The 22751-nt window shown below is 61.6% G+C and overlaps 1 protein-coding gene across 3 annotated transcripts in view; it reads right to left on the reverse strand.

Moving 5' to 3' along the window:
* Nucleotides 1-22751, reverse strand: part of TTBK1 (tau tubulin kinase 1) — a 133594-nt gene that overhangs the window by 33592 nt on the left and 77251 nt on the right. For all 3 annotated transcript variants that reach the window (XM_075925812.1, XM_075925810.1, XM_075925811.1), the window contains 6 exons: nt 21519-21584; nt 18998-19090; nt 18088-18213; nt 16661-16815; nt 14647-14866; nt 7285-7460 (listed from right to left, as the gene is read on the reverse strand). In XM_075925812.1, coding sequence (XP_075781927.1) covers nt 7285-7460; nt 14647-14866; nt 16661-16815; nt 18088-18213; nt 18998-19087 — 767 coding nt within the window. In that variant the 5' untranslated portion in view covers nt 19088-19090; nt 21519-21584. The remainder of the gene's footprint in view (nt 1-7284; nt 7461-14646; nt 14867-16660; nt 16816-18087; nt 18214-18997; nt 19091-21518; nt 21585-22751) is intronic.

A 22751-nucleotide genomic window follows, 5' to 3' on the forward strand; every position in this document is an offset into this window, starting at 1 on the left:
CTCAACGAGTGGTGCACAAGCCAAAACTCTCTCCGCTCATGGCTGGAAAATCTTAGCGGGAACACTGGTGGGGGGGCTGGTCCGGCAGTGGTAGCCCTTGTACGGCGAAGGGTGGTGGTGGCAGCGGCAACCCCCCCCGGGATCCCAGCTTAATCAATGAACCGGTTAAACCTAGCGCTTAGCCAGGTAACTAGTTAACCGGGATTTTCCATCCTTAGTGGTGGAGCACTAGAACTCCAGTGACGGGCGGTTCTTCAGGATGCCTGCTCCCGGTCTGCGTTCCACCTCCGTGCAGCATGAGCACGGTGCGCCGGGCGATTGTTAGTACGCAGTATCTGTTGCTCGTGCTCTGGGAGGGTGAGAGGAGGGGGATGCGAGCTAGTTGGTAGCAAAGGCTAATGCAGCCCCAGAGAATCGCTGCAAACAGAGCGCGACCCCCCGATCTCTCCGCACAAAGTCCAAGCGTCTTTCCACGAGCTTTTGTTCTTTGCCGATACCAGGCCAGCGCTCTTCAGACATCGAGAGACCGGAGCAGCCTCTCCTCATCAAGCACGTGCTGCTGCAGAAACGAAAGTCAGTCAGTGGGTTCTCGCACTCCGGTGCAACTCTGAAATTGCTTTCACCGGGCCGGGGTGAAGAGAGGGGGCTTTCCTTCATGGCGAGTTTGCCGGGAGTGCTCCTAACTCCATGACTCTCTTGGCCGAGGTGGTGGCAGCTCGGAAGACAACATCCCCTGAGAGTGGAGCCCAGGGCACGCGGCTGAAGGTTCGACGGGAGGTCTGGTGAGAGATGGAAGAATGGGATTGAGGAGCTGGCTTTGCCAGTGGAAGGAAGGATCGAAGAAGTTCCTTCAGAATTGAGGGCCGGGGAGGAATCTACGGGTTTCACCCGCCAGACAGAGAGGCTAGAACTCCAGTGACCGATGACATGCACCTGACGAAATGGGTCTTTGCCCACGAAAGCTTACGCTCCAACACTTCGGTTAGTCTAGAAGGTGCCACAGGACTCCTCGCTGCTTTTGTAGAACTCCGGAGGGAATTATTACTTTGGCAATGACGCCGACATACAGTAATTCCTCATTTAACACTATAGCTGCGTGTCTGAAAACGTTCATACTAGGTGAAAACGTGCTATGAGGGGTTCATTTTCCCATTAAAAATAATGGAAAAGGTAGGGGAGGGTGTTTCAGGTGGTGGCAGCAACGTCCATTTTTTGTTGGTGCTGGGTTGTCAACATCAACATCAAGATAAACCCGTGAGTGAGCGGAGGAGTACTGTGACCACGTGTATTCATCCGCTGATGCGTATTACCAGTTTTCACCAATGTATACCGCTGCACAAAGTAGTCCGCCACTTGGTTATTTTCATGTTATTTCGGGGACAGTCGTGTTATTCAAAAAACGTTCCCTAAAAAAAATCGTGCTATTGTGAAAACACATTAAGCGGTTAATGACTTAAACGAGTAACGACTGTACATTTTCTGCCGAGTAGAAGCCACGTTTGCCAGTAATGGCGATGGAGCCCGGCACATGCCAAGGTGTGTGCAGGAGACCCCCTGGCCAAGGAGGACAGGCAAGCTGCCACTGCAGTGTGACGGTGGAGGGTGACCCGGTTTATGCGATCCCCCAGCGTGGAATCATTTGCCAGACAGGCTCTTGCAGCAGTCAAGTCCAAAGTCCATCCTATGTGGTTTAAGGACCTAGTGGGGGGCTAGCGTGGACTTACGTGGCTGACACGTTCCCGGGGAAGGCAGCAGACTGAGGATGAACCGGGTTGCCAGTTGGATTTCCTTGTATGCTCTGCCTGTCAGAAGCCAGTTGCTGAGGTGTGTGATGACGCCAACCAGCTGCCACCGCTGAAACGACCCTTGTAAAGAACCTGGCCCGAGCTGGCAAGGGTCTCGAACCAGGAGGAACCGTCTGTAGGCTGGGTGAAAATTCATGGGAAAGGGTGCGTCTGCCACGTTGAGACACACAAACCACGAGCCCTCTTCCTGAGCGGGACTGACATGCCAGCATGACCGTGCAGAATTTCAGTGTTCAGATGAATCTATTTAGTCTGTGTAGGTCAAAAACCTGTCTCCACCCCCGTTCTCTTGGAGGACAAAGTAAAGAGAGTAGAATCCTTTCCCTTGCCGTGGCGGTGAGATTCCTTCTAGGGCTCCCCGGTGGAGAAGGGCGCCCACGTCTCGAGGTAGCATTTCCTCGTGAGGCTGGTCCGTGGAAAGGACCCAGGAAGGGGTTTTGCAGGCAGGGACGGACAGACACTTGATCGGGTCGCCACTGCAAATCATTTCCAGCCCCGTTGTCTGTTCAAGCCCTACAGTTGAGTGCAAATGGGGTAAGTCAGCCTCGAAAAACGAAGCAAGAGGGCGATGTGACATCAGTAAAGGGCTGCAGGTCTTGGGGGTCTTGTCATCAGTAACTCTTCGGCTGGGGGTTAGAGTGAGGAGCGGCAGCACGAGCCGCAGGAACGGCGCACCCTGGCCACTGTAATCTGTCACGTGCGCGCTGGCGGTCAGCTGGCTGAGGCAGCGGTCGGCCTCTATATCCCTAACCGGGATGCTGGCTCTAAGCCTTGCCCTCGGGTCCCCAGAACACGGAGAGATTTGTCCACCCCGAGTGTGTCACGGTGGCACAGGCAGATTTGGAATGGTCTTCTGCATTTCCACGGGAGGAGGCCGCTTGGGGAGGGTCTTTAAGAGAACTAGGACTCCTTCTCCCAGGGCTTCCCAGGGCCTTCTCAAATCTATTCCGCCAAAGGAGGATGGTGCCGAGGCGCTGTGCTCTCCGTGGGACCGAGAGGCGAGGGATGTCCCCCGAGCTGGGCCCAAGGCAGGGCGAAGAGACCTCTCTGTCATCTGGCGGTTCAGCCTAGCCTCCAGACTCTTCCGGGCCCTGGCTTTAAAGGCTGAGCAGAAACTGCCCTTGGAGGGACGTGGGCGTCTCCCCCAGACAATGGGCGTCCCAGGAATGACCGCTGCGGTGAGGCCATGTCTGCGTCCTGGTGCATGCCCCCAGGAGGGGCGGGGAAGAGGAGGGATCCCGCTAAAGCCAGCAGGTGCAGGAGACCCACTGTATCAGGCCGAAGCAGAGAAGATGAGGGGGTGGCCCGGGCAGCCCTGCGTAGCCTGGGGGCAGGGCATGAGGAGGCACAGGGCAGTGCCGGGTGCATGTGCAGGCCAAACGGGCTCAGGCACTGAAAGTTTCCAGCGGCAGGCAAGTGGCCAGTGCAGCTCGTGCGGCGCACCCAGCTCAAAACAGCCTGAGCCCTCGACGGGCTTGTCCCAAGGGCGGGGGCATTTTGCCTTCGCAGCCCGGGGCACAGAAAGGGGATTCCTACGGCTCTGCAGTGCCCTGCACGCGGCGGCCAGGAGCCTGCCCAACAGGCCTCGCCGTTCGGACACGGCCTGGAACAGGAAGCGCTGGCGGCTTCGCTTGTGAGCTAGGCCCACCGCTCGCTGGATCTCCTGCCGCGCCAGGTCTTCGGAGAGAAAACGGAGCGTCCGCTCCCGGCTCCGGCAGAACGCAAGCCCCATCCGTACGCACCGCTCTGCCTCAGCACCACCACGCAGGGCCTGAAACCAGGGAGAGAAACCGCCCGGCAGGCGTGCGGCCCGGCCAGAGGACCCAGTCAACAAGGACGCAGAGAAAAAGCCGGCTGGGTACCAGAGGGCCCCGGGCCCAGCCTGGTTACTGTTCCCGTGCAGAGAACACAGCCGGGGAAAGCCAACACCACAGCTGGACCCAGCAAACGGCCTAAGCCCCAGAAGACTCCCTCTCTTTCCAGGGAGAGCTCCATGGCCCACAGGCCCCTGGAAACCCACCGTCCCCTTGCGCGAGGGACCATCTAAGCCAAAGCGCTTGACTTGACGACGGAAAAAATACAGGAGAGGTGACACCAGCCAACCTCTTCCTAGTCCAGGGGTCTTCCCCGTCCAGGACCCTGGCCTTTGCTTCTCGCTCTTGGGGGTCACCTCAGAGAACATCCCCAGGCTGGGAGCTTCCTGGAACCACTCCCTTGTCTCCGAGCGCTGGGGACCGGGTGGCTCTGGAGCGGGAGGCACCTCCCGGAACTGCAGCCGGGGGTGTCTAACAGCTACAGAAATGCAGAGGAGACACACGGCCTTGCGCTCGCTGGGTAGCGCCGGGGAGGAGACGCAAACCCTGAGAGCCCCCGACAGCCCCAAGTCCCCTTCCTGGTCCTTGGCCAGAAAGCCAGAGAAGATGAGAGACAATGGCAGCCCCAGGAGCAGCACGGGTTTGAGTCAAGCTTCTTCTAAGAGCAGCCTCTAGCCGGGGTGGGCAGCCTGCCGTCCACACGTGGCCCGTGGGGGCTCCGGGTGTGGCCCGTGGTTCACATGCAGAGTGGCCAGATTCCACTGGTTTCCGTCCACAGCGGGTTTTCCCTACTGGTGGTACCAAACCGCCAGTGACCATCGCCTGGGGGAGCTGTGCAGTCCGGCAATCCTGGGAGGCCATCTTGCTTAGGACAACCTTGCGGCCATGGCGACGGAGGCCACTCACTAGCCCTGGTTGCCCCTCACTGCTGTAGCCCCAAGGGGGGATCCGCCCCAGGCAAGCTGCACAGGCGCTGAGGGGGTGAGCGGCCCTCGTGACAGCAGAGCGCTCCGCCAGGTGAAGCAGCGGCGCCGTTGGGAGCGCTACACCTAGGCAGGCAGGCAGGAGGGGGGGGGCGGCGGGCAAGCCCAGAGGAAGGGGAATGGAACAGCCTGGCCGGGGCGCCTGCAGCCGAGTGGGCCCCGGACAGGGCAGCGTCATGGAGGCCCCGGCTAGGAAACGAACACGCCTGGACCCGGCGGCAGGAGCAGCGCCTTCCCGAGGAGGTGGCACTGGAGTGAATGGCTGTGCAGGGCTGTTGTGTCTCAGTGCAGCTACACAAGCTGCCTCCATCATCCTCGTGGACCTCCCGTGAGCAGGGCAACCCCAAAGTATTCGGGGCGTGACCACCTCGCCAACCCTGAACAGAGGGGCCGAGAGACTTGCCGGAGGCCTGGCAAGGTGGAGGGGGTGGCTCTGCACTCCAGGAACGGCAGGGCCTTGGGCGCAAGGAGCGGCCACTCCTCAGAACCATCCGTAGCGCGCCACGCCGGGCTCCCCCTCCCCAGCCACGCCGGGCTCCCCCTCCCCGGCCCACGCCGGGCTCCCCCTCCCCAGCCCACGCCGGGCTCCCCCTCCCCTGGCCACGCCGGGCTCCCCCTCCCCGGGCCACGCCGGGCTCCCCCTCCCCGGGCCACGCCGGCCTCCCCCTCCCCGGCCCACGCCGGCCTCCCCCTCCCCTGGCCACGCCGGGCTCCCCCTCCCCGGCCCACGCCGGGCTCCCCCTCCCTGGCCCACGCCAGGCTCCCCCTCCCCTGGCCACGCCGGGCTCCCCCTCCCCAGCCCACGCCGGGCTCCCCCTCCCCGGCCCACGCCGGGCTCCCCCTCCCCGGCCCACGCCGGCCTCCCCCTCCCCTGGCCACGCCGGGCTCCCCCTCCCCGGCCCACGCCGGGCTCCCCCTCCCCTGGCCACGCCGGGCTCCCCCTCCCCGGCCCACGCCGGGCTCCCCCTCCCCTGGCCACGCCGGGCTCCCCCTCCCCTGGCCACGCCGGGCTCCCCCTCCCCGGCCCACGCCGGGCTCCCCCTCCCCTGGCCACGCCGGGCTCCCCCTCCCCGGCCCACGCCGGGCTCCCCCTCCCCTGGCCACGCCGGGCTCCCCCTCCCCAGCCCACGCCGGGCTCCCCCTCCCCAGCCACGCCGGGCTCCCCCTCCCCGGCCCACGCCGGGCTCCCCCTCCCCGGCCCATGCCAGGCTCCCCCTCCCTGGCCCACGCCAGGCTCCCCCTCCCCTGGCCACGCCGGGCTCCCCCTCCCCAGCCCACGCCGGGCTCCCCCTCCCCTGGCCACGCCGGGCTCCCCCTCCCCAGCCCACGCCGGGCTCCCCCTCCCCTGGCCGCTCCGAGTGTGCCATGCGGTGCTCTTGCAGCGATTCAAAGCGCCCAGGCTCCGGACATCACTGTTCCCGCGGTAGCGGCGTGGCTGGGAGCCTCGGGCCCTTTTGAATTGCCGGGCGCCGGAGCAACTGCCCCTTTTGCCCCTCCCGTTGGTGGGCCTGCCCTGAAGTGACAACCTGGGCCCAGACACTGGTGGGGAGGAGGAGGAGCAGAGGGAGGAGGAAGGCTCTGTCACTGCCCAGGTCTGCGGCCCAGCTCCCTCCACCAAGCAGAGCCGCTGAGAGAAGGCGACCAGGCTGCGGTGCAATCCCAGGTTTGCCCAGGCCCTCAGCGGCTCCTGGCCCCAGCCCGGCCCAGGCTCCTGTCCAGGCTGCAGCCGCCACTCCAGCCACCACGGAGGAAGAGCGGTGAGTTGTGGGTTTGCCCATGATGGAGCCTGTTGGCCCCTCTGCATCGCCGCCGGCCTGCTGCATGTCCGACGCGCCCCTCCATGTCACTCTCTAGGCCTCAACCCCACGGCCCCAGTGCTGAGCTTCCTGGGACCTCATCCCCTGCCCCTCTACCCTCAACGCATTACGGCCAACCCGGCTGCTTTCCTGTGGGCCCCCTCGGATCTCCCCGGAGGCGTTGCTGTGGCCTTTGCCGCTTGAATGTTGGCCTTGCCCTGGGGCACCGCGCACCCGGGCTCACTTCTCTGTGCTCCCACGGCCAGGGGGTTAGCTGCCGAGGGGCAAGTTCAGCGACAGCGAGGGGAACCCCAGTCTGGCTGCGTCCCATTTACCCTGCTGAGCACTGGGACATTACTCGTGTGGACACGGGTCCGCTCCCGCCTCCCTCCTGCTGCTTCCACATGCTCCAAACACTCTCCAGGCGCGACTCACCTTCGCCTCCCTTCCCACAGGGGAGCCGGAGCCGGATCCCCCTTTCTGTCGCCAAACCCCGGCAACCCCTCTGTGCAGCCGAGCGTCTCCCCCAAAGCCACCCTCCCACTGCGAGGCGTAAGTGCAGCACGACCCCAGACTGCCAGCCCCCAGGGCTGCTGCGTTCCCAGCCGGCTGAGCGTAAAGGGGCTTTTCCCTCAGGCACAGCAAGGGGCGAGCTAGCGAGACCTGGCAGATTCATGGAGGGGGGAGACAACGAGGGGCCTGCTTGGGCAGCAACTGCGGAGCCTGCACTGTCACGCTACTCACAGCACGGACAGCGAGACAAACCAGCCTGAAGGAAACCCCTGCGCAACAAGTCCCCCCCACTCCCACCCCCGGCGGGCAAAGAGACCCCCTCCCTCCCCTGGCTGTGGCGCGGCACAAAGGGGCCTGCGGGGTGAGCGCAAACCTTCTCTCGTGGAGCTCCGCTTTGCCGTCGGCGGTGGACAGGCGCTCCGACTCAGGGCTGTTCACACGACGGTACCTCAGGGAGCGCACCTGCGCAGTAGGGGAGTCTGGAGGCGCCCGGATGGGGGAGGTGGGGCAGATGCCACTCCTCTGCTCCTCTTCCGCCATGCCCTGGGTCTGGGGGGGAACCACAGAGAACGTCAAGGAGCTGACGGCAGCCGGGGGGAGAACCCAGTATGGCACGCCAGCCGGGACGCTCGCTCTGGGTCTGACCCTCTCCCGTCCCTGGCTGCCAGGACAAGGCGGTCCCGGCTCCCCTCTCCGGGCCCCTGCTGGCTGTGCTCAGAGGAACGTGGGGCGTGCTCCCACACGGAAGCTATTCTGCGTGCAGGAAGGTGCCGCGGTTGCGGAGTAACACCGGGCGTGCACGCTCTGACTGCCGGGGGAGGGGGGCTTTTCTGGCTGAGCTTCATGCACCTCCTCGTGTTTGGCGTGACCTGGTCTGTAAACCCCCCTTTGCAGCCGCTGAGGGAGGAGGTGGTCAAGGGAGAACCAACCCTGTGACATCGCCTGCCCGGAGCCCTACTGTGGCTGCCCGGAGCCTGCTCCAGGGCAAAGGGCTGCTTCCCTGGCAGGAGCTGGGGGTAAGGTAGTGCCGGGCTCCTGGCCTGCTGCCCGTTGTGCTGGCAGGGGGAAAACAGTCCCTAGCTCACAGAACTTACCGTCTAATGGGAAACAACACAGGATGTGAGTGTAACAAGCGGAGGGAAGCGGGAGGGGGACCAGAGAGGCATAGAGGTCATGCTGCTGTGCCTGTACAGCAGATAACCCCCCCCCAGTGGATGCAACAATACTGGGTAAGGGGGGAGCTATTCTGGAAGATGAACGGGAAGAAGCCATCAAGGACAAGACACCTGTTCAGCAGCATTACTGCATCCCCGTCGCGGCGGGACTGGCGGGCTCCACCAGTGAGAAACCAGCCCCCGACGAAACAGAGCAGTGACAGGGTCGCCAGCTTTCGAATCTCACAAAACCCACCTCTTCCCTGAGGCCCCGCCCCTTCCCTGAAGTCCCACCCCTTCCCTAAGGCCCCGCCCCCAGCCTGCTCCATCCCCCTCCCTTTGTCACTCACTCTTCTCCGCCCTCACTCACCTTCACTGGGATGGGGCAGGGGGCTGGGATGTGGGGGGATGGGGCCTCCAGCTGAGAGTGCAGGCTCTGCGGGAGGGGGCTGTGGGCTGAGATGGGGGTTGGGTGTATGGAGCGTGGGCTCCAGAAGGGAGTTTGGGGTTGGGGTGGGGGGTCTCGGCGGCGCTTACTGCAGCTCCCAATGTCCTGTGGCCCCTTGGCACAGGAAGGCTCTGTGCCCTGTCCTCACCCACAGGCACCGCCCCTGCAGCTCCCATTGGCTGCAGTCCCTGGCCACTGGGAGCCACAGAGCCAGCACTCAGGGCAGGGGCCGTGCACAGAGCCTCCCTAGGGACCTCCCAGGTAGGGAGCCGGCCTTAGCCCTGGCTCCCTGCTGCACGCTGACCTGACTTAATGGCCTGGTGGGTGGAGCTGACTGGAGCCACCAGGGTCCCTTTTCGACAGGGTGTTCCAGAAAGCTGGCTGCCCTAGACACACTGCGTGCAGGGCGGGTCTGCGCCCGGACGTACGCCAGGGGACGGAAATCAGTTGGATCAAGTGTGAAACGAACAGCTACACAATGAACCGCGCCGAGCCTCTGCCCGGAGCAGCGGGCGATTCCCCGCACGACCCCCGGAGAAGCGGGTCTGGAGGGGAGGGCCGGGGGCCAGAGGCTGCTCTCCGCACGAGGGGTGGCGAGGACGAAGGCGAGAGGGTGTTTGTGCGAGAGGCGGAGCACGAGCAGCAGGTGGGCCCCTGGAGAAGGCGCACGAGCAGATACGCAGAACGGGGAGAGTGGAGAAGGGCCAGAGGCCAAGGAGCCTGATGTAGCAGAGAACGGGCGGCCAGCGGCCCTTTGGCTGGAGTAACAGCCACTGGGAAGGCAGCTCTCAGCCCAGGTTTCTCCATGGACTGGAACAGGGAAGCCAGAGGCAGGTGGTTGCAGTGGGGAAGGGGGGAGCTGGAGCAGGCCTGGCTGAGAGCCTGAGACACAGGAGGGATGTGACACGTGGAGAACAGTGGGAAGGTCTGGATGCTGCCTGAATGGGTGGGACAAGAGTGGGGAGTCGGAGCAGCCCCAGGGCTGCGGGGCAGGGGTCCAAGAGGACTGTGGAGTTGTGAGCCGTGGCACGGGAAAGCCGTGGAGCAAGGAGCGGCCTCGGAGCTGCAGGGCAGGGGTCCAGGAGAACCGTGGTGCTGTAACCCGTGGCGTGGGAGAGCCGTGGAGAAAGGAGCAGCCCCAGGCCGCAGGGCAGGGGTCCAGGAGGACCGTGGCACTGTGACCCGTGGCGCAGGAGAGCCGTGGAGAAAGGAGTGGCTCCGGGGCTGCAGGGCAGGGACCCAGGAGGACTGTGGCGCGGGAGAGCCGTGGAGAAAAGAGAGGCCTCAGGGCCACAGGGCAGGAGTCCAGGAGGACCGTGGCACTGTGACTGGTGGCACGGGAGAGCCGTGGAGAAAGGAGCAGCCCCAGGCCGCAGGGCAGCGGTCCAGGAGGACCGTGGCACTGTGACCGGTGGCACGGGAGAGCCGTGGAGAAAGGAGCAGCCCCAGGCCGCAGGGCAGGAGACCAGGAGGACCGTGGCACTGTGACCTGTGGCGCGGGAGAGCCGTGGAGAAAGGAGCAGCCCCAGGCCGCAGGGCAGGAGACCAGGAGGACCGTGGCACTGTGACCTGTGGCGCGGGAGAGCCGTGGAGAAAGGAGCAGCCCCAGGCCGCAGGGCAGGGGTCCAGGAGGACCGTGGCACTGTGACCCGTGGCGTGGGAGAGCCGGGGAGAAAGGAGCAGCCCCAGGCCGCAGGGCAGGGGTCCAGGAGGACCGTGGCACTGTGACCCGTGGCGCGGGAGAGCCGGGGAGAAAGGAGCAGCCCCAGGCCGCAGGGCAGGGGTCCAGGAAGACCGTGGCACTGTGACCCGTGGCGCGGGAGAGCCGGGGAGAAAGGAGCAGCCCCAGGCCGCAGGGCAGGGGTCCAGGAGGACCGTGGCACTGTGACCCGTGGCACGGGAGAGCCGGGGAGAAAGGAGCAGCCCCAGGCCGCAGGGCAGGGGACCAGGAGGACCGTGGCACTGTGACCCGTGGCGCGGGAGAGCCGGGGAGAAAGGAGCAGCCCCAGGCCGCAGGGCAGGGGTCCAGGAGGACCGTGGCACTGTGACCCGTGGTGCGGGAGAGCCGGGGAGAAAGGAGCAGCCCCAGGCCGCAGGGCAGGGGACCAGGAGGACCGTGGCACTGTGACCCGTGGCGCGGGAGAGCCGGGGAGAAAGGAGCAGCCCCAGGCCGCAGGGCAGGGGTCCAGGAGGACCGTGGCACTGTGACCCGTGGTGCGGGAGAGCCGGGGAGAAAGGAGCAGCCCCAGGCCGCAGGGCAGGGGTCCAGGAGGACCGTGGCACTGTGACCCGTGGCGCAGGAGAGCCGTGGAGAAAGGAGTGGCTCCGGGGCTGCAGGGCAGGGACCCAGGAGGACTGTGGCGCGGGAGAGCCGTGGAGAAAAGAGAGGCCTCAGGGCCACAGGGCAGGAGTCCAGGAGGACCGTGGCACTGTGACTGGTGGCACGGGAGAGCCGTGGAGAAAGGAGCAGCCCCAGGCCGCAGGGCAGCGGTCCAGGAGGACCGTGGCACTGTGACCGGTGGCACGGGAGAGCCGTGGAGAAAGGAGCAGCCCCAGGCCGCAGGGCAGGAGACCAGGAGGACCGTGGCACTGTGACCTGTGGCGCGGGAGAGCCGTGGAGAAAGGAGCAGCCCCAGGCCGCAGGGCAGGAGACCAGGAGGACCGTGGCACTGTGACCTGTGGCGCGGGAGAGCCGTGGAGAAAGGAGCAGCCCCAGGCCACAGGGCAGGGGTCCAGGAGGACCGTGGCACTGTGACCCGTGGCGTGGGAGAGCCGGGGAGAAAGGAGCAGCCCCAGGCCGCAGGGCAGGGGTCCAGGAGGACCGTGGCACTGTGACCCGTGGCGCGGGAGAGCCGGGGAGAAAGGAGCAGCCCCAGGCCGCAGGGCAGGGGTCCAGGAAGACCGTGGCACTGTGACCCGTGGCGCGGGAGAGCCGGGGAGAAAGGAGCAGCCCCAGGCCGCAGGGCAGGGGTCCAGGAGGACCGTGGCACTGTGACCCGTGGCACGGGAGAGCCGGGGAGAAAGGAGCAGCCCCAGGCCGCAGGGCAGGGGACCAGGAGGACCGTGGCACTGTGACCCGTGGCGCGGGAGAGCCGGGGAGAAAGGAGCAGCCCCAGGCCGCAGGGCAGGGGTCCAGGAGGACCGTGGCACTGTGACCCGTGGTGCGGGAGAGCCGGGGAGAAAGGAGCAGCCCCAGGCCGCAGGGCAGGGGACCAGGAGGACCGTGGCACTGTGACCCGTGGCGCGGGAGAGCCGGGGAGAAAGGAGCAGCCCCAGGCCGCAGGGCAGGGGTCCAGGAGGACCGTGGCACTGTGACCCGTGGTGCGGGAGAGCCGGGGAGAAAGGAGAGCTTTCTACACTGCCACCGCACTCTGCCTGGAGATGGAGCAGCACAGGAAGCTGGGACTGAGCCAGGAGGCAGCGATGCAGCTGGCGGCTGATTCCTACAGAGCAGCAGCTGCTCCTCCTGCCCGGGTCTCACGCGCTGAGCTCTGCTGCTGTGTCCTCTGTCTGAGACCACGGAACGTTTCGCTGCCGCCTCCAGCAGAGAGAGGGGAGCCCGGAGCCTCCTGCAGCAGGATGACAAGCACTCACGCAGCTGCAATTCCTGTTGTATTGTAGAGAATTGCTCAGCTCCAGCAGGAGGCCTCAGCTGCTTCTCCAGCACACTGGCAAGGAACAAGGGCTCTCTCTGACGGAAGGGCCCCCGGTGAGACCATCGCCCCATAGCGGCCTTTCTCCTCTGGGGGCGCGGGGGAACCTCTCGGCCTGGCTCAGTAGCGGCCTGGCGTTCCACACCGGCAGGACGTACTGTTGCTGTGCAGAAAGGGGGCCGAATGCCCCTTTGACACGCGGGCTCCGGCTGTAACTCACATCCGCGTCTGAAGGAAATCAGACCGACGTGATGGGGGAGCCGAGTTTCCAGGCCCAGTGCCTCGTACGGACCAGCCGGCGGAGGGGCACAGAGACCAAGCAAAAGAACCCATTGGGAAGAACGTCTATGGCAGCAGCACTTGCTCAGACCCTAGCTACGTGAGTAACTTCTGCATGAACCAATACGAGCACCCGCAAGGAAAACCACCAAGTGGGGTTTCTGCTCCGGAAGACTCCAGGAGCCAGTCAGACCTGGCTGAGAAGCTGTAGTGTATTTGGTGGCTTTCAAGAACAGAAAAAGCAGAGGTAACATTTGGAACCAAGAGTGGCAGATTTTTGTGGAACGTGGTTCCCGTAATTAAGACATAAGACATGATGGAAACAAGGCTTCCCAAATGGTAGCGTATGATCCAGTGCCTGCTACTCACCAGTCTCTACAGGGAACAGGCCAATGTATGCATTCAAGAGTTTTAAAGGAGTTGGCCGAGATGTTTTCCAAACTAGTGATGTTAATTTTTAAGACGTTCTGGAATACTAAGTAGCACCAGAGGCCTGGAAAAAAGTTAATACAGTGCCAGTCTTTAAAAGGCAGTGAGATAGCAACAGAGTGGTTAGTCTGCTACTGATTCCAGTCAGAGCCATGACAAGGCGGATACGAGTTTCAATCCAGGAAGATCTAAAGGATGGGAATATAATCCACGTCAATGAACATGCTTCTATGGCAAATAGGGCTTGTCAAACGAACTCGGCATCATACTTGGACGGGATCACAAGTTCGGTTGATAAAGATAACATGCTGATGTTATATACTTGGACATTGTAAGTATTTCAATGCCCATTCAAAAATTACCACAAAAACTCAGTAGGAAATGGGTCACAGACGGGCTGACAGATCTCAAACCTAACTGTTCGTGTGGGATCATCGTCCGAGCAGAGGGTTTCTAGAGGGGGTCCTGCAGGAACTGGTTCTTGGTCCAAATTATTTGGCCTTTCTATCAATGATCTGGAAGAAAATATAAAAGTCTTGGTGATCAAGAGATGACAAGGGATTGGTGGGTTGGTAAATCCCCATGGGAACAGGTCATCGACACAAAGAGGGCAGCAATCTAGTAAAAGGGGTTTTTTAACAGACAAATTCAAGGTCATTCATCTGGAGCAAGGAATGCAGGCCACCACTACTGGACTGAGTCTCGCTCTGGGAAAGCCGCAATTCAAAACTGCTGGAATGCAGGGGAAAGCCAGTGAACAGAGGCTCCGAATGCTCTGGCAAAAGGCTAACGTGATCCGTGGCTGTCTCCACAGGAACCCGAGCAGAAGTGACACGTCGGTGCAAGTCACCGGTGGGACCATTGCCAGGTACTGTGTCCCGTTCTGGTCTCCACACTTCACAGAGGATGCTGAACAATTTGAAGAGCAATTCAGGGAAGAGCTCCCAGATGATTTGAGCCATGGAAAACCTGCCTAGCACTGAGAGACGTACGGAGCTCAATCTATTAGCTCACTTGAGAAGAGTAACAGGTGACTGGATCATGGTTTATAAATACCCACGTGGGAAGATTTCTCATACCAGAGCAGCTTGGGGTGGGGCAAATCTTCCACTCCTTGGAGTCTTTATCCTGAGGTAGGCTGTCTCAGAGACACACCTTAGTTTAACGACCACTGTTTGGACTAGATAGCATCACTCGTCACTTACAAAAACATGGCTGGTGTGGAGAAAGTAACTAAGGAAAAGTTATTCACTTGTTCACAAGAACTAGAGGTCGTCAAATGAAATCAACAGGTTAAAAACAAACAAAAGGAAGTATTTTGTTTTGTCAACCTGTGGAACTCCTTGCCAGAGGATGTTGGGAAGACCAGTCCTTTAACAGGGTTCAAAAAAGAACTAGATAAACTCATGGAGGATAGGTCCATCAATACTTGTTAGCCAGGGTGGGTAGAATGGTGTCCCTAGCTTCTGTCAGAAGCTGGGAATGGGAGCGAGGGGAGGGATCACTTAATGATTCCCTGTTCTGTTCATTCCCTCTGGGGCATCTGGCATTGGCCACTGTGGGCTGAAGGAATAGATGGCCCTTTGGCCTGTCTCAGTATGGCCCTTCTTATGCAGCAGGGGGAAACGATTCCCCGAGTGCAGCAGTCGCTGGGGTGGTTCTCTAGCCTGCGTTGCACAAGAGGTCAGACCAGATGGTCCCTTCTGGCTTTAAATCTACGCCCTGACTTGGGCCCACACGTCTTGCTGCCGAACAAGAGCCGGGTTCCTTACTTTGCTGATGCTGATCCTGAGCTTGTTGCGGTTCACGTCCGTCTCTTCCCAAACCTCGGTCTCGTTGAAGGCAACGTTTGGCGCCTGGCCCAGCCCTTCCACTTGCCGGCCCGGCAGGATGGGAGGAGCGTTCTCTTGGTCACTCAAGTGCTCCCCCTGCAGCACATCCTCAGTGTTCTCACGCAGCAAATCCCCCGGGACGGGAGTGATGTTAACCACCCTGCAGGGGACAACACAACACAGCTGTGAGCGCACAGAGCGGGGCCCACGTCCTCCTCCGAGGACCGGCCCCAGTACCCCGGATTGCAGCCTTTCCTGGCCAGCACACCACGCCACAAGCTCACGGACCTCACTTCCGCTAGCCTCAAAAGAAGGGTGCCCCTCCGGGCCTGACCCCTGGGGGGGTCATAACCCCCAGGCTCCAAACTCCTGCTTCACAGAAGGTGCGGGGGGGGCTCAGAATGGACGATTAGGGAACAGCCTGGGAAGAGCCCACGCCAATGGGGCTCCATCAACCTTACCCTGCCCAGTGGGACGGAGCACGTGCTCGGCATCCGGTTACGGCAGGACTCTCAGAAGCACCGACACGGCGAAAGCCAGTATCAGACAGCGCTGGCTCGGGCTGGCCTCCTGCCTCGGGCCAGGGTCGCTACCCATGATCCAGCGGGAGGGGAAGGAACCCCGCTCAGGCAGAGGTCGGTTAACCTCGCCCACGTTGGGTTTTACCCTGATCTCTAGCAGGGAGAGGCCGGTGTAAACCCCGGCACACTGTAATATCCTTCTCTGAAAGCGTTAGCACTCGCTGCTAGAACCCCAAAGCTATTCTTGCTGCCCGCACAAAGATCCTATCTCTTCGCCCCGACAGGCTCTCAGTCTCAGCGACTTCCTGTGCCAAGGAGTTGGAGGCTAATCACACGTGTGAAAAACCGTTTCCTTTTGTCTGCCATCGATTTCCACCGTTCAGTGTCACTGACTGAGCCTCCCCCTAATGCTGTGAGGCCGTGTCCCGCTCTCCCGTTCCCAAGCCCTTCCTTGTGCTATCAGCTCCTGTCTCCGCCCCTCCAGTCCACCACCTCTCTCAGGACAGGTCTACATTAGACCCAGCAGCTCAGATTAAAGTCAGCAACTCCAGCCACGAGCTCAGCGGCGTCCCCACAGCAGGAGGCCGACAGGAGCAAATGCTCCCATCCGCTTCCCATACTCCTCGCCAAAAGAGGCATACCAGGTGCCAGTGAGGGTGTCCTCTGAGTTTGATTTAGCAGGTCTTAACTAGACTTGCTAAATCGAACGCTGGAAGATCGATTGTGGCAGCGGCAATCTTCTGTTTAATGTAGACCAGGCCTAAGATGGGCAGTCCTAATCTTTTCAAATCTCCCGTTGGATGAGTCTTTCCACCAGGCCATTTTGAAATATTTAAACCGCACTTTGCGAAAGTGCAACGGACCCCAGTGGAAAAAGCCAGATACCACAGAGTGTCAGCGCACGGACCCCGCTGGTGAACACCAGAGATGTGCGACATGACGTGGCACGTGGCCCTCCCCAGCAAACACAAGGACCCCACCAGTGAGCAGCAGGCACGTGTAACATGCTATGGCACGTGGAGCCTGCCGGCAAGCACCAGGGACAGTGCAATGTGCAGTGGCACCCAGACCTTGCTAGCAAGAGCTAGGGACTGTGTCCGTCGGCAAGCACCAGGCACCATGTAATATGCCCTGGCACGTGAACCCCGCAAGCAAGCACAGGGCTCATGGAACGTACCCTGACACAACAGTTAGTGCCACGCAACACGTCACTTCCCCTCCCCCCCGCCATGTAATGGCGCAATCAGGGGACCGTTCCCAGTAGATCACGGAATGCGCAGGATCCAACTGCGGCCCAGTGACTCGGGCGCACGGTGTTCTGCACACTTCACTCCTACGGCCAAACGAACGAACGCTTCTGTACCTAACCCACTGCCCAGGGCAGCCCTGGCCTGCGCCCCTCTCAGCGTGGTAGGTGTGAGCATCACACTCACCCAAACATGGCTGCTGTCTGCCTGGTGTTCTGCTGCGGCGGCGTGGAGGTGCTGGTGGACAATAAAATGTCTGTTCCTGCTTTCTCCCAGTCAAAGGCCTCGTTCTCGGTAATGCCGCGTTCCTTCATGCTGTTCTCAAACACCGACATGATCAGCTGCAAGAGGGAACAGAGCAACAGGGAGGGAGGCATGGGGTCTGCTTGTCCAGATGCACAATTTCCACGCCACGGGGACGCCTGGCCTGTCGAGATTTGCTTTAGTTCAGTTTGCTTTAGTTTTTTTAAACAATTTCCCGTGAAATGGAAATTCTGAATTAATTCCATTCGGACAGTTTAATCGCAGGAAAAAAATTTAAAATGTTGTTTCCAACCAAATGGTTAACATTTTTCATTTTTATTTCACAATTTGTACATCGTTTCATGACGTCGGCAGTCGCGCAAGTGTCACATGGTAACACGCCAGACTAGTCAAGATATACTATTTTATTTTGATCTGATTTCATTACAAAAGCATTGCAGGCCGTGGCTATTTCATACAGATCGGAAACCGCCGCCGCACAAACACCTCCAATAACGTCCACATCCCTTTCGGAGGTTCACAGCTCCCAGCCGGAGCAGACCCAGTAGCAATTCTACCCTGATGGGGAGCATTGGCCAGGAGAAAGGGCAGCCTCCAACCATCTCTCTGCACAGTGCAACCACATCCCCTTAACTCTGCCCCGGCTATGGGCAACAGAAACTGCGGACATCACGGGACCTGGCCCACCCCAGCCAAGGCCGAAGTGGCAGATCAGTTTTCCCTTCCTCTCGAAAAGCAGTGCCAAGAATAGAAAGGAAACGCTAGAGAGAGCATCAGCCAATGCTTCCCCCGCGCCTTGAAAGCTAGACAGACAATGTGTGCTCCATTTCCATCTTGCTCTGATTAAACCCGGTGGCAGGTTTGCCGCTGCGTCCCTGCAGCCTGGATTTCAGCGCTCCTGGAGACCCGCCCCAGCCTGACCGAGCAGGCAGGACCCGCGGGGCTCCGAAGGCAAACACGTTTACAGAGCAGCCAGCCCCTGCAGCAGAGATGGAACATGCTTGGCTCAGACACAGCTCCCCGGGGAACAGAACCTGGACTTTCCAAGAGGGTGAGTTCCAGGTTGATTAGCCCCCCCGCCATGGCCTGATCCTTTGGCCCCTGCCTGTAACTACACCATGCAGGAGGGCTGTTTTAATCGACGTTGACAGGCTGCTGACACCGTTCAAACAGCTCTCACGCCAGCAAGGTTCATGGTGAGGGGGCTGTCGGCCCCAGCGTCGGGGGAGAAAGGACTCAGAAGGGTCCGCCCTATGGCCCTCCCCCTCGCCAGCCTCACAGGAACGGCCTCTCCACCCGCGAAATCAAAGCAGCCCTTCCCAGAGTTCTGCGCCAGGCCCGACTCTTACCTGGTAATCGGGCTTGGTGAAGTAGTCCAGGTTGGCAATGTGATCCAGGAAGAGGTGGAACTCGGACGGCATGTGTTTCAGCAGCATCCGATGCTCATACTTCTCCTTGATCATGCCAACTTGCTCCTGCAGAAAGAGAAAGACACCGGCTCCTACCACCTGTCTCCTGGCAGCACACCCCTAGCCCCTCGGCCTGAGCCCGCCTCGGGTTACACACACAGACTCCCCAGCAACGTGCAGCTGGTCTGCTCATGCAGGTGGCTTGGCCCCAGAGGCTCCTTTTGGGAGTGGCCAAGTCAGTACAGAGTCCTGGAAGGAGGGCTGGCTCTTCCCGGAACACCGGGTGGTCTGTTTCACTCCCGCAGGCTCAGTCGGATTTAGCACGTCCGAGGAAGCTGGCTGGCGGGAAGGGACCACGGGACAGACGTGCTTGTAGCCGCGATGGGGCAGCAGGCCTGTTCGCTGACAGGCCTGAGGTGCTCGGCAACAGCCGACAAGGACTCTCGCGGACCCAGCTCGGAAGCCCCCCGGGAGGCACTCGCTACATTTGGGACCGGGGGGGAAGAGTGGGGGGACCAGTGCATGTGTTAAAGCGCGGCCAAAATCCTATGCGGCGTTACGGGCCAGCGTTCACCCCTCGGACAGAGCTGGGACCCAGCCGGAAGAGCTGCGGGGGCAGGGCATTTCCACAGCCTTTGGTTCGGAGTACTCCGGGCCCTGCCGCAGCGAGGCGGGACGTGCGGGCAGCGTGAACGGTTCGGGCGGCGCGCTCCCTGAGGCGAGTGGGACCTATGGCCACCGGCCTGCAGGCTTGACCCGGGCCAAGGCGTGCCGAAGAGCCCTGCAGCAGCCAGCGGCCTAGGCTGAGGCGCAGGGAAGGGGAGTGGCCAGAGGCGACCGTGGCGCCTACCTTATCTTTGATCTTGCGCCACGGGAGCTGGCCCACCGCAAACTCCACTAGCATGTAAAAGAGGGACCACAGGTCATCGTGCCGACCCATCTCCTGGAGAAAAGGGAGACCCCATAACGCAAACAACAGGCCGCACGCCCTGACTGGAGCCCCTTGGGCGCATGCAGGGTCTCACACGTTCCAGGACCCTGCCCGGTTCTGGGCACAGAAGGGACCCGGCCCGTTCAATACGTTATCCCCTCCCACCCTCGCTCACCCCGCACTGTGCAAGCCTGGCTCCGAAAGCAGCGGGAATTCCCTGTGTGACCCTCACTGCAGCGACTGAGCGCTTCCCGGACGGCCCATGTATTTATCCCCTCCCTGGGGGCGAGGCGGCGTCCTCCTTGTACAGATAGGGGCCAGCGTTCCAGAGGTTAAACTACAATTGTCCAAACGAGCCGTTAACGTGGGATGCCCGAGACGAGCTGCCTCGGGCCGGAGGGGCGGAGCGTTTAGCACTGCACACTACTTGGTATGTTCAAGTCCTGCTCCCGATGGCTTCAGCTGGGATGCTCCCAGAAAGCAGGGACAGAGTCCAGGTGGCATTCAGCGGCCCCCTTCACCACATGCTTTTAACTCCCGCCCCGTCTGATGGGTCACAGCCTCCTAATCCCCGCCCCCCGAGCACCATCCCGGGAGCAAGTCCTGCGGCATGAGGCCACGTTTGGACAGATCTGCCCTGGCATGGCAAACGGCACCTCCCTGGCTCCCAGACCGGCCCTGCTCCAAGCCCAGGGAGGCTGGAGTGTCTCAGTGAAAGGGTTGTAGGAATGTTTTTCAGACTGCCAAAGCAAGGCGTTTTCCCCTGCCCCCACCCATCCCCTGGCTCTCAAACAGCTGAACTGGTCTGGCTAAAGCTTCCCCAAAAAGCTCAGGCTGAGGCAGCCCTGGGAAATTTCGGCCCACGCAGCGGAAGCCCGGCAAAGACACAAGCAGCTGGAACCAGGGTCTAACAACAGAACGTGTCGGGAAATGGGGCTGCCGACAGCAGGGCCCACACTGGCTAGAATCAGCATCGAGAGGGGACACGGATAATCAAGGGGGATCACTAGCTCATGGGAACGCAAATGTTCACCACCACCGGGACTGGACTGTCTCCAAAGCTCCCTAGGCGGGGCCCGAGAAGGGCCCGCGTCACACGCACCTCTCGCCACGGGCGATACAGCTAGCCGTGGATCTAGCACCGGGCTGTCCAGCCAGTTCCGAAGCAATAGCCACGACAGCGAGCAAGCCCCATTACTCTGAACACGTCAATAATTGTGTGAACCCGCTAGCCCTGGTCACCCGGCCAAACGGCCACAGTGGCTAGCGTGTTGGACGCCACGGCCCTAGACATAAAGGCCTGGTCTAGCGCAGGATTCCCAGACTGGGGCCTCCGGCCCATCTGCAGACAGCCGGGTCCTGGCTGGGGTTCTGCAGAACATGATGCGACTGATTCCTCCTCCTGTTTCTGACACTTAAAGTCAACCACATCCCAGTGTGTGAGGGGAGAACACTGATCTGCCCGTCCCAGGGAGAGCCAGGGGGTTAATCAGCTGCCTGGGAAGCCCCCAGAAAGTGCAGCGTCAGTGTTTAATGACACATGCACATTTGCAAATCGCCTCCTAAAAGCCACCTCACTTGGGATGCGAAAAGCCTGGTGGGAAGGATGCGATCGGGCAGAGGGGAGCACAGGGCCAGAGCTCACAGAACATTCTCTTCTGGCAGAAACTTTGGTTCCATAGATCAGGCGTGGGAAGAGATTACCATCCCCCGGCAACGCTGCTCGACTGTTTTAAAATCCCTGCTTGGGTGCGAGGGGGGAGACCAGACATCTGGGGAGACTGGGATGAAATAGGCTCAGTATTTTGCAGAAGTAACGTCCTCATCAGAGGAAAAACTCTAGGGTTCGTTCGGAGTGACCCTTCTCGCCAAACGGCAGGGCCCTGGCATTGGGCCGGGGTGCACAGGAGCTGTACAGGGACGTGGCTCGGAGTTTGTTTGGTTTTTTTCTTGGTAGCAGCAGCAAATGTGGTAACCGCCCAAAGGCAGGCAGGCGACGAGGGAAAAACCAGCGACTAGCTTGCAGTTTTCCACATGCAGTCGAGAGCCTCCCCCTCCCCTGCAGTTATCTGACACAGCAGCTCACACCAGCTGACCCTTCCTGCAGCTTAAGCGCACTGGACTTGCTCCGTCCGCATGGCAATAAAACCCGCGGCAGCGAGTCTCAGCGCCCAGGCCAATCGACTCCGCTTTGCGACACAGGGCTGAAAGCTGCAGCGTGGCCGCTCGGGCTCCCAGCGGGAGTCCTGGTTCTGCCACACGCCCCCCTCGTGGGATTTCAGATGAGCCACACGGCTCCACTGCAAAGCGGAGCCCCGCCACCCGCCCGAGGCAGCTGCCCCACCCTGCTGGCCTCTGATGGCAGGGTAGCCAGACATGCCCGTGGTGGCTGCAGGGGGGAGCCCTTCCCGGTTAGCCCCCCAGAAACGGAGATACTCACTCGGTTTTTGTGGGCATTCACTGACGCGTAGCGGACCGTTCCCCGGAACCCGGCAACGTTGCGAGGCTGATGGGAGACAAGAAATCAGCTCAGAAACAGCATCAGCGGCGCCGGCGGCAGCAAACTCCTGACAACGCCCCCGCTGGACCCCTGGCCCGTCCAAGCCCGAGCGCGGCAGAGCTCGTCTCAGCCTTCCCTGAACCAGGCGGCCGCAGAAACAGCCCACCCAGGCCAGCCGCCTGCGCTTCCCTGGAGACTCCTGCACTCAGCCAAAGGGACCGTCCATTCGCTCCGGGCAGCAGGGCCGTCAGCATCGCCCACGTCTGCACCTTCACAACCCCCCTGCCGGCTGAGCAGGAGGCGAGTGCCAGAGCCAAAGGTGCCCCTTCTCGTACCAAACCGAGCGGTGGGGCAGCGTGCCGGGGGGCCGGCTCAGGAGTTTGCTGCTCTGATCCTGCCTGGTACCTCCCTGCAGGACATTCAATCCCCCCCCTTACCTCTCACAACCCCCTGCAGACCCCAGTCACACACCACCCAATGCTTCCTGGCAGCTGCCCGCTGTCTCCATAGCCAAGCCAAGCAGGGCTTGCTAGGACACTTGATGGAACCCCCTAGAGCATCCTGCACTGGCCCCCTTGATGCCTATACTGGAGCCACCAGGCCACACCCCAGCCCTGCCCTGCATCCGGTGCTCACACCCTCTCCTTTCACCTCTCCGGGTCCCCAAGTGCCTAGACAAGCACGTCCCAGTCCCCTGCCTAGTCCCCGAGCCAGGGGCTGTTAAACCCTCTCCCCGACCTCAGCCCTTGCCCACACGGAAGCTGCACGTTCAGCGTTAACGAGGGGGAACCTTGTGATGTTCTCGGATTTCCCCCGAGTCCCTCCTGAGTCTCTGCTCTCTTTCTTCACTCCCCCTCCCCCCAGGCCCTTCCCCAGTCAGGAGATGGCGACAGCCGTCTTGAGAGCAGGGCAGCACCGCGACCTGCATCCCTCGCAGGAGGCTACGCCCGCTCGGATCTCCCAGGCCAGGGCGGAGGGGTTCCAAAGCAATGGGCCCCGAGAGGGTCCGAGACCGGGGCAAGCTGGCAATGACCCAGATGGACTCAGCGTTCAGCCCAGGGCTGTCACTTTGGAAACCCCACCCGGGCCCAGGAGCTTGGATGTCAGAGCGCCGTGAGAGGAGAGGCCAGTTCAGTTCTCTCCGCACTTGGGAGGCCTTGAGGAGAGCCCCCG

This window comes from Pelodiscus sinensis, chromosome 3, assembly GCF_049634645.1.
Source record: "Pelodiscus sinensis isolate JC-2024 chromosome 3, ASM4963464v1, whole genome shotgun sequence".
Classification (NCBI taxonomy): Eukaryota; Metazoa; Chordata; order Testudines; family Trionychidae; genus Pelodiscus; species Pelodiscus sinensis.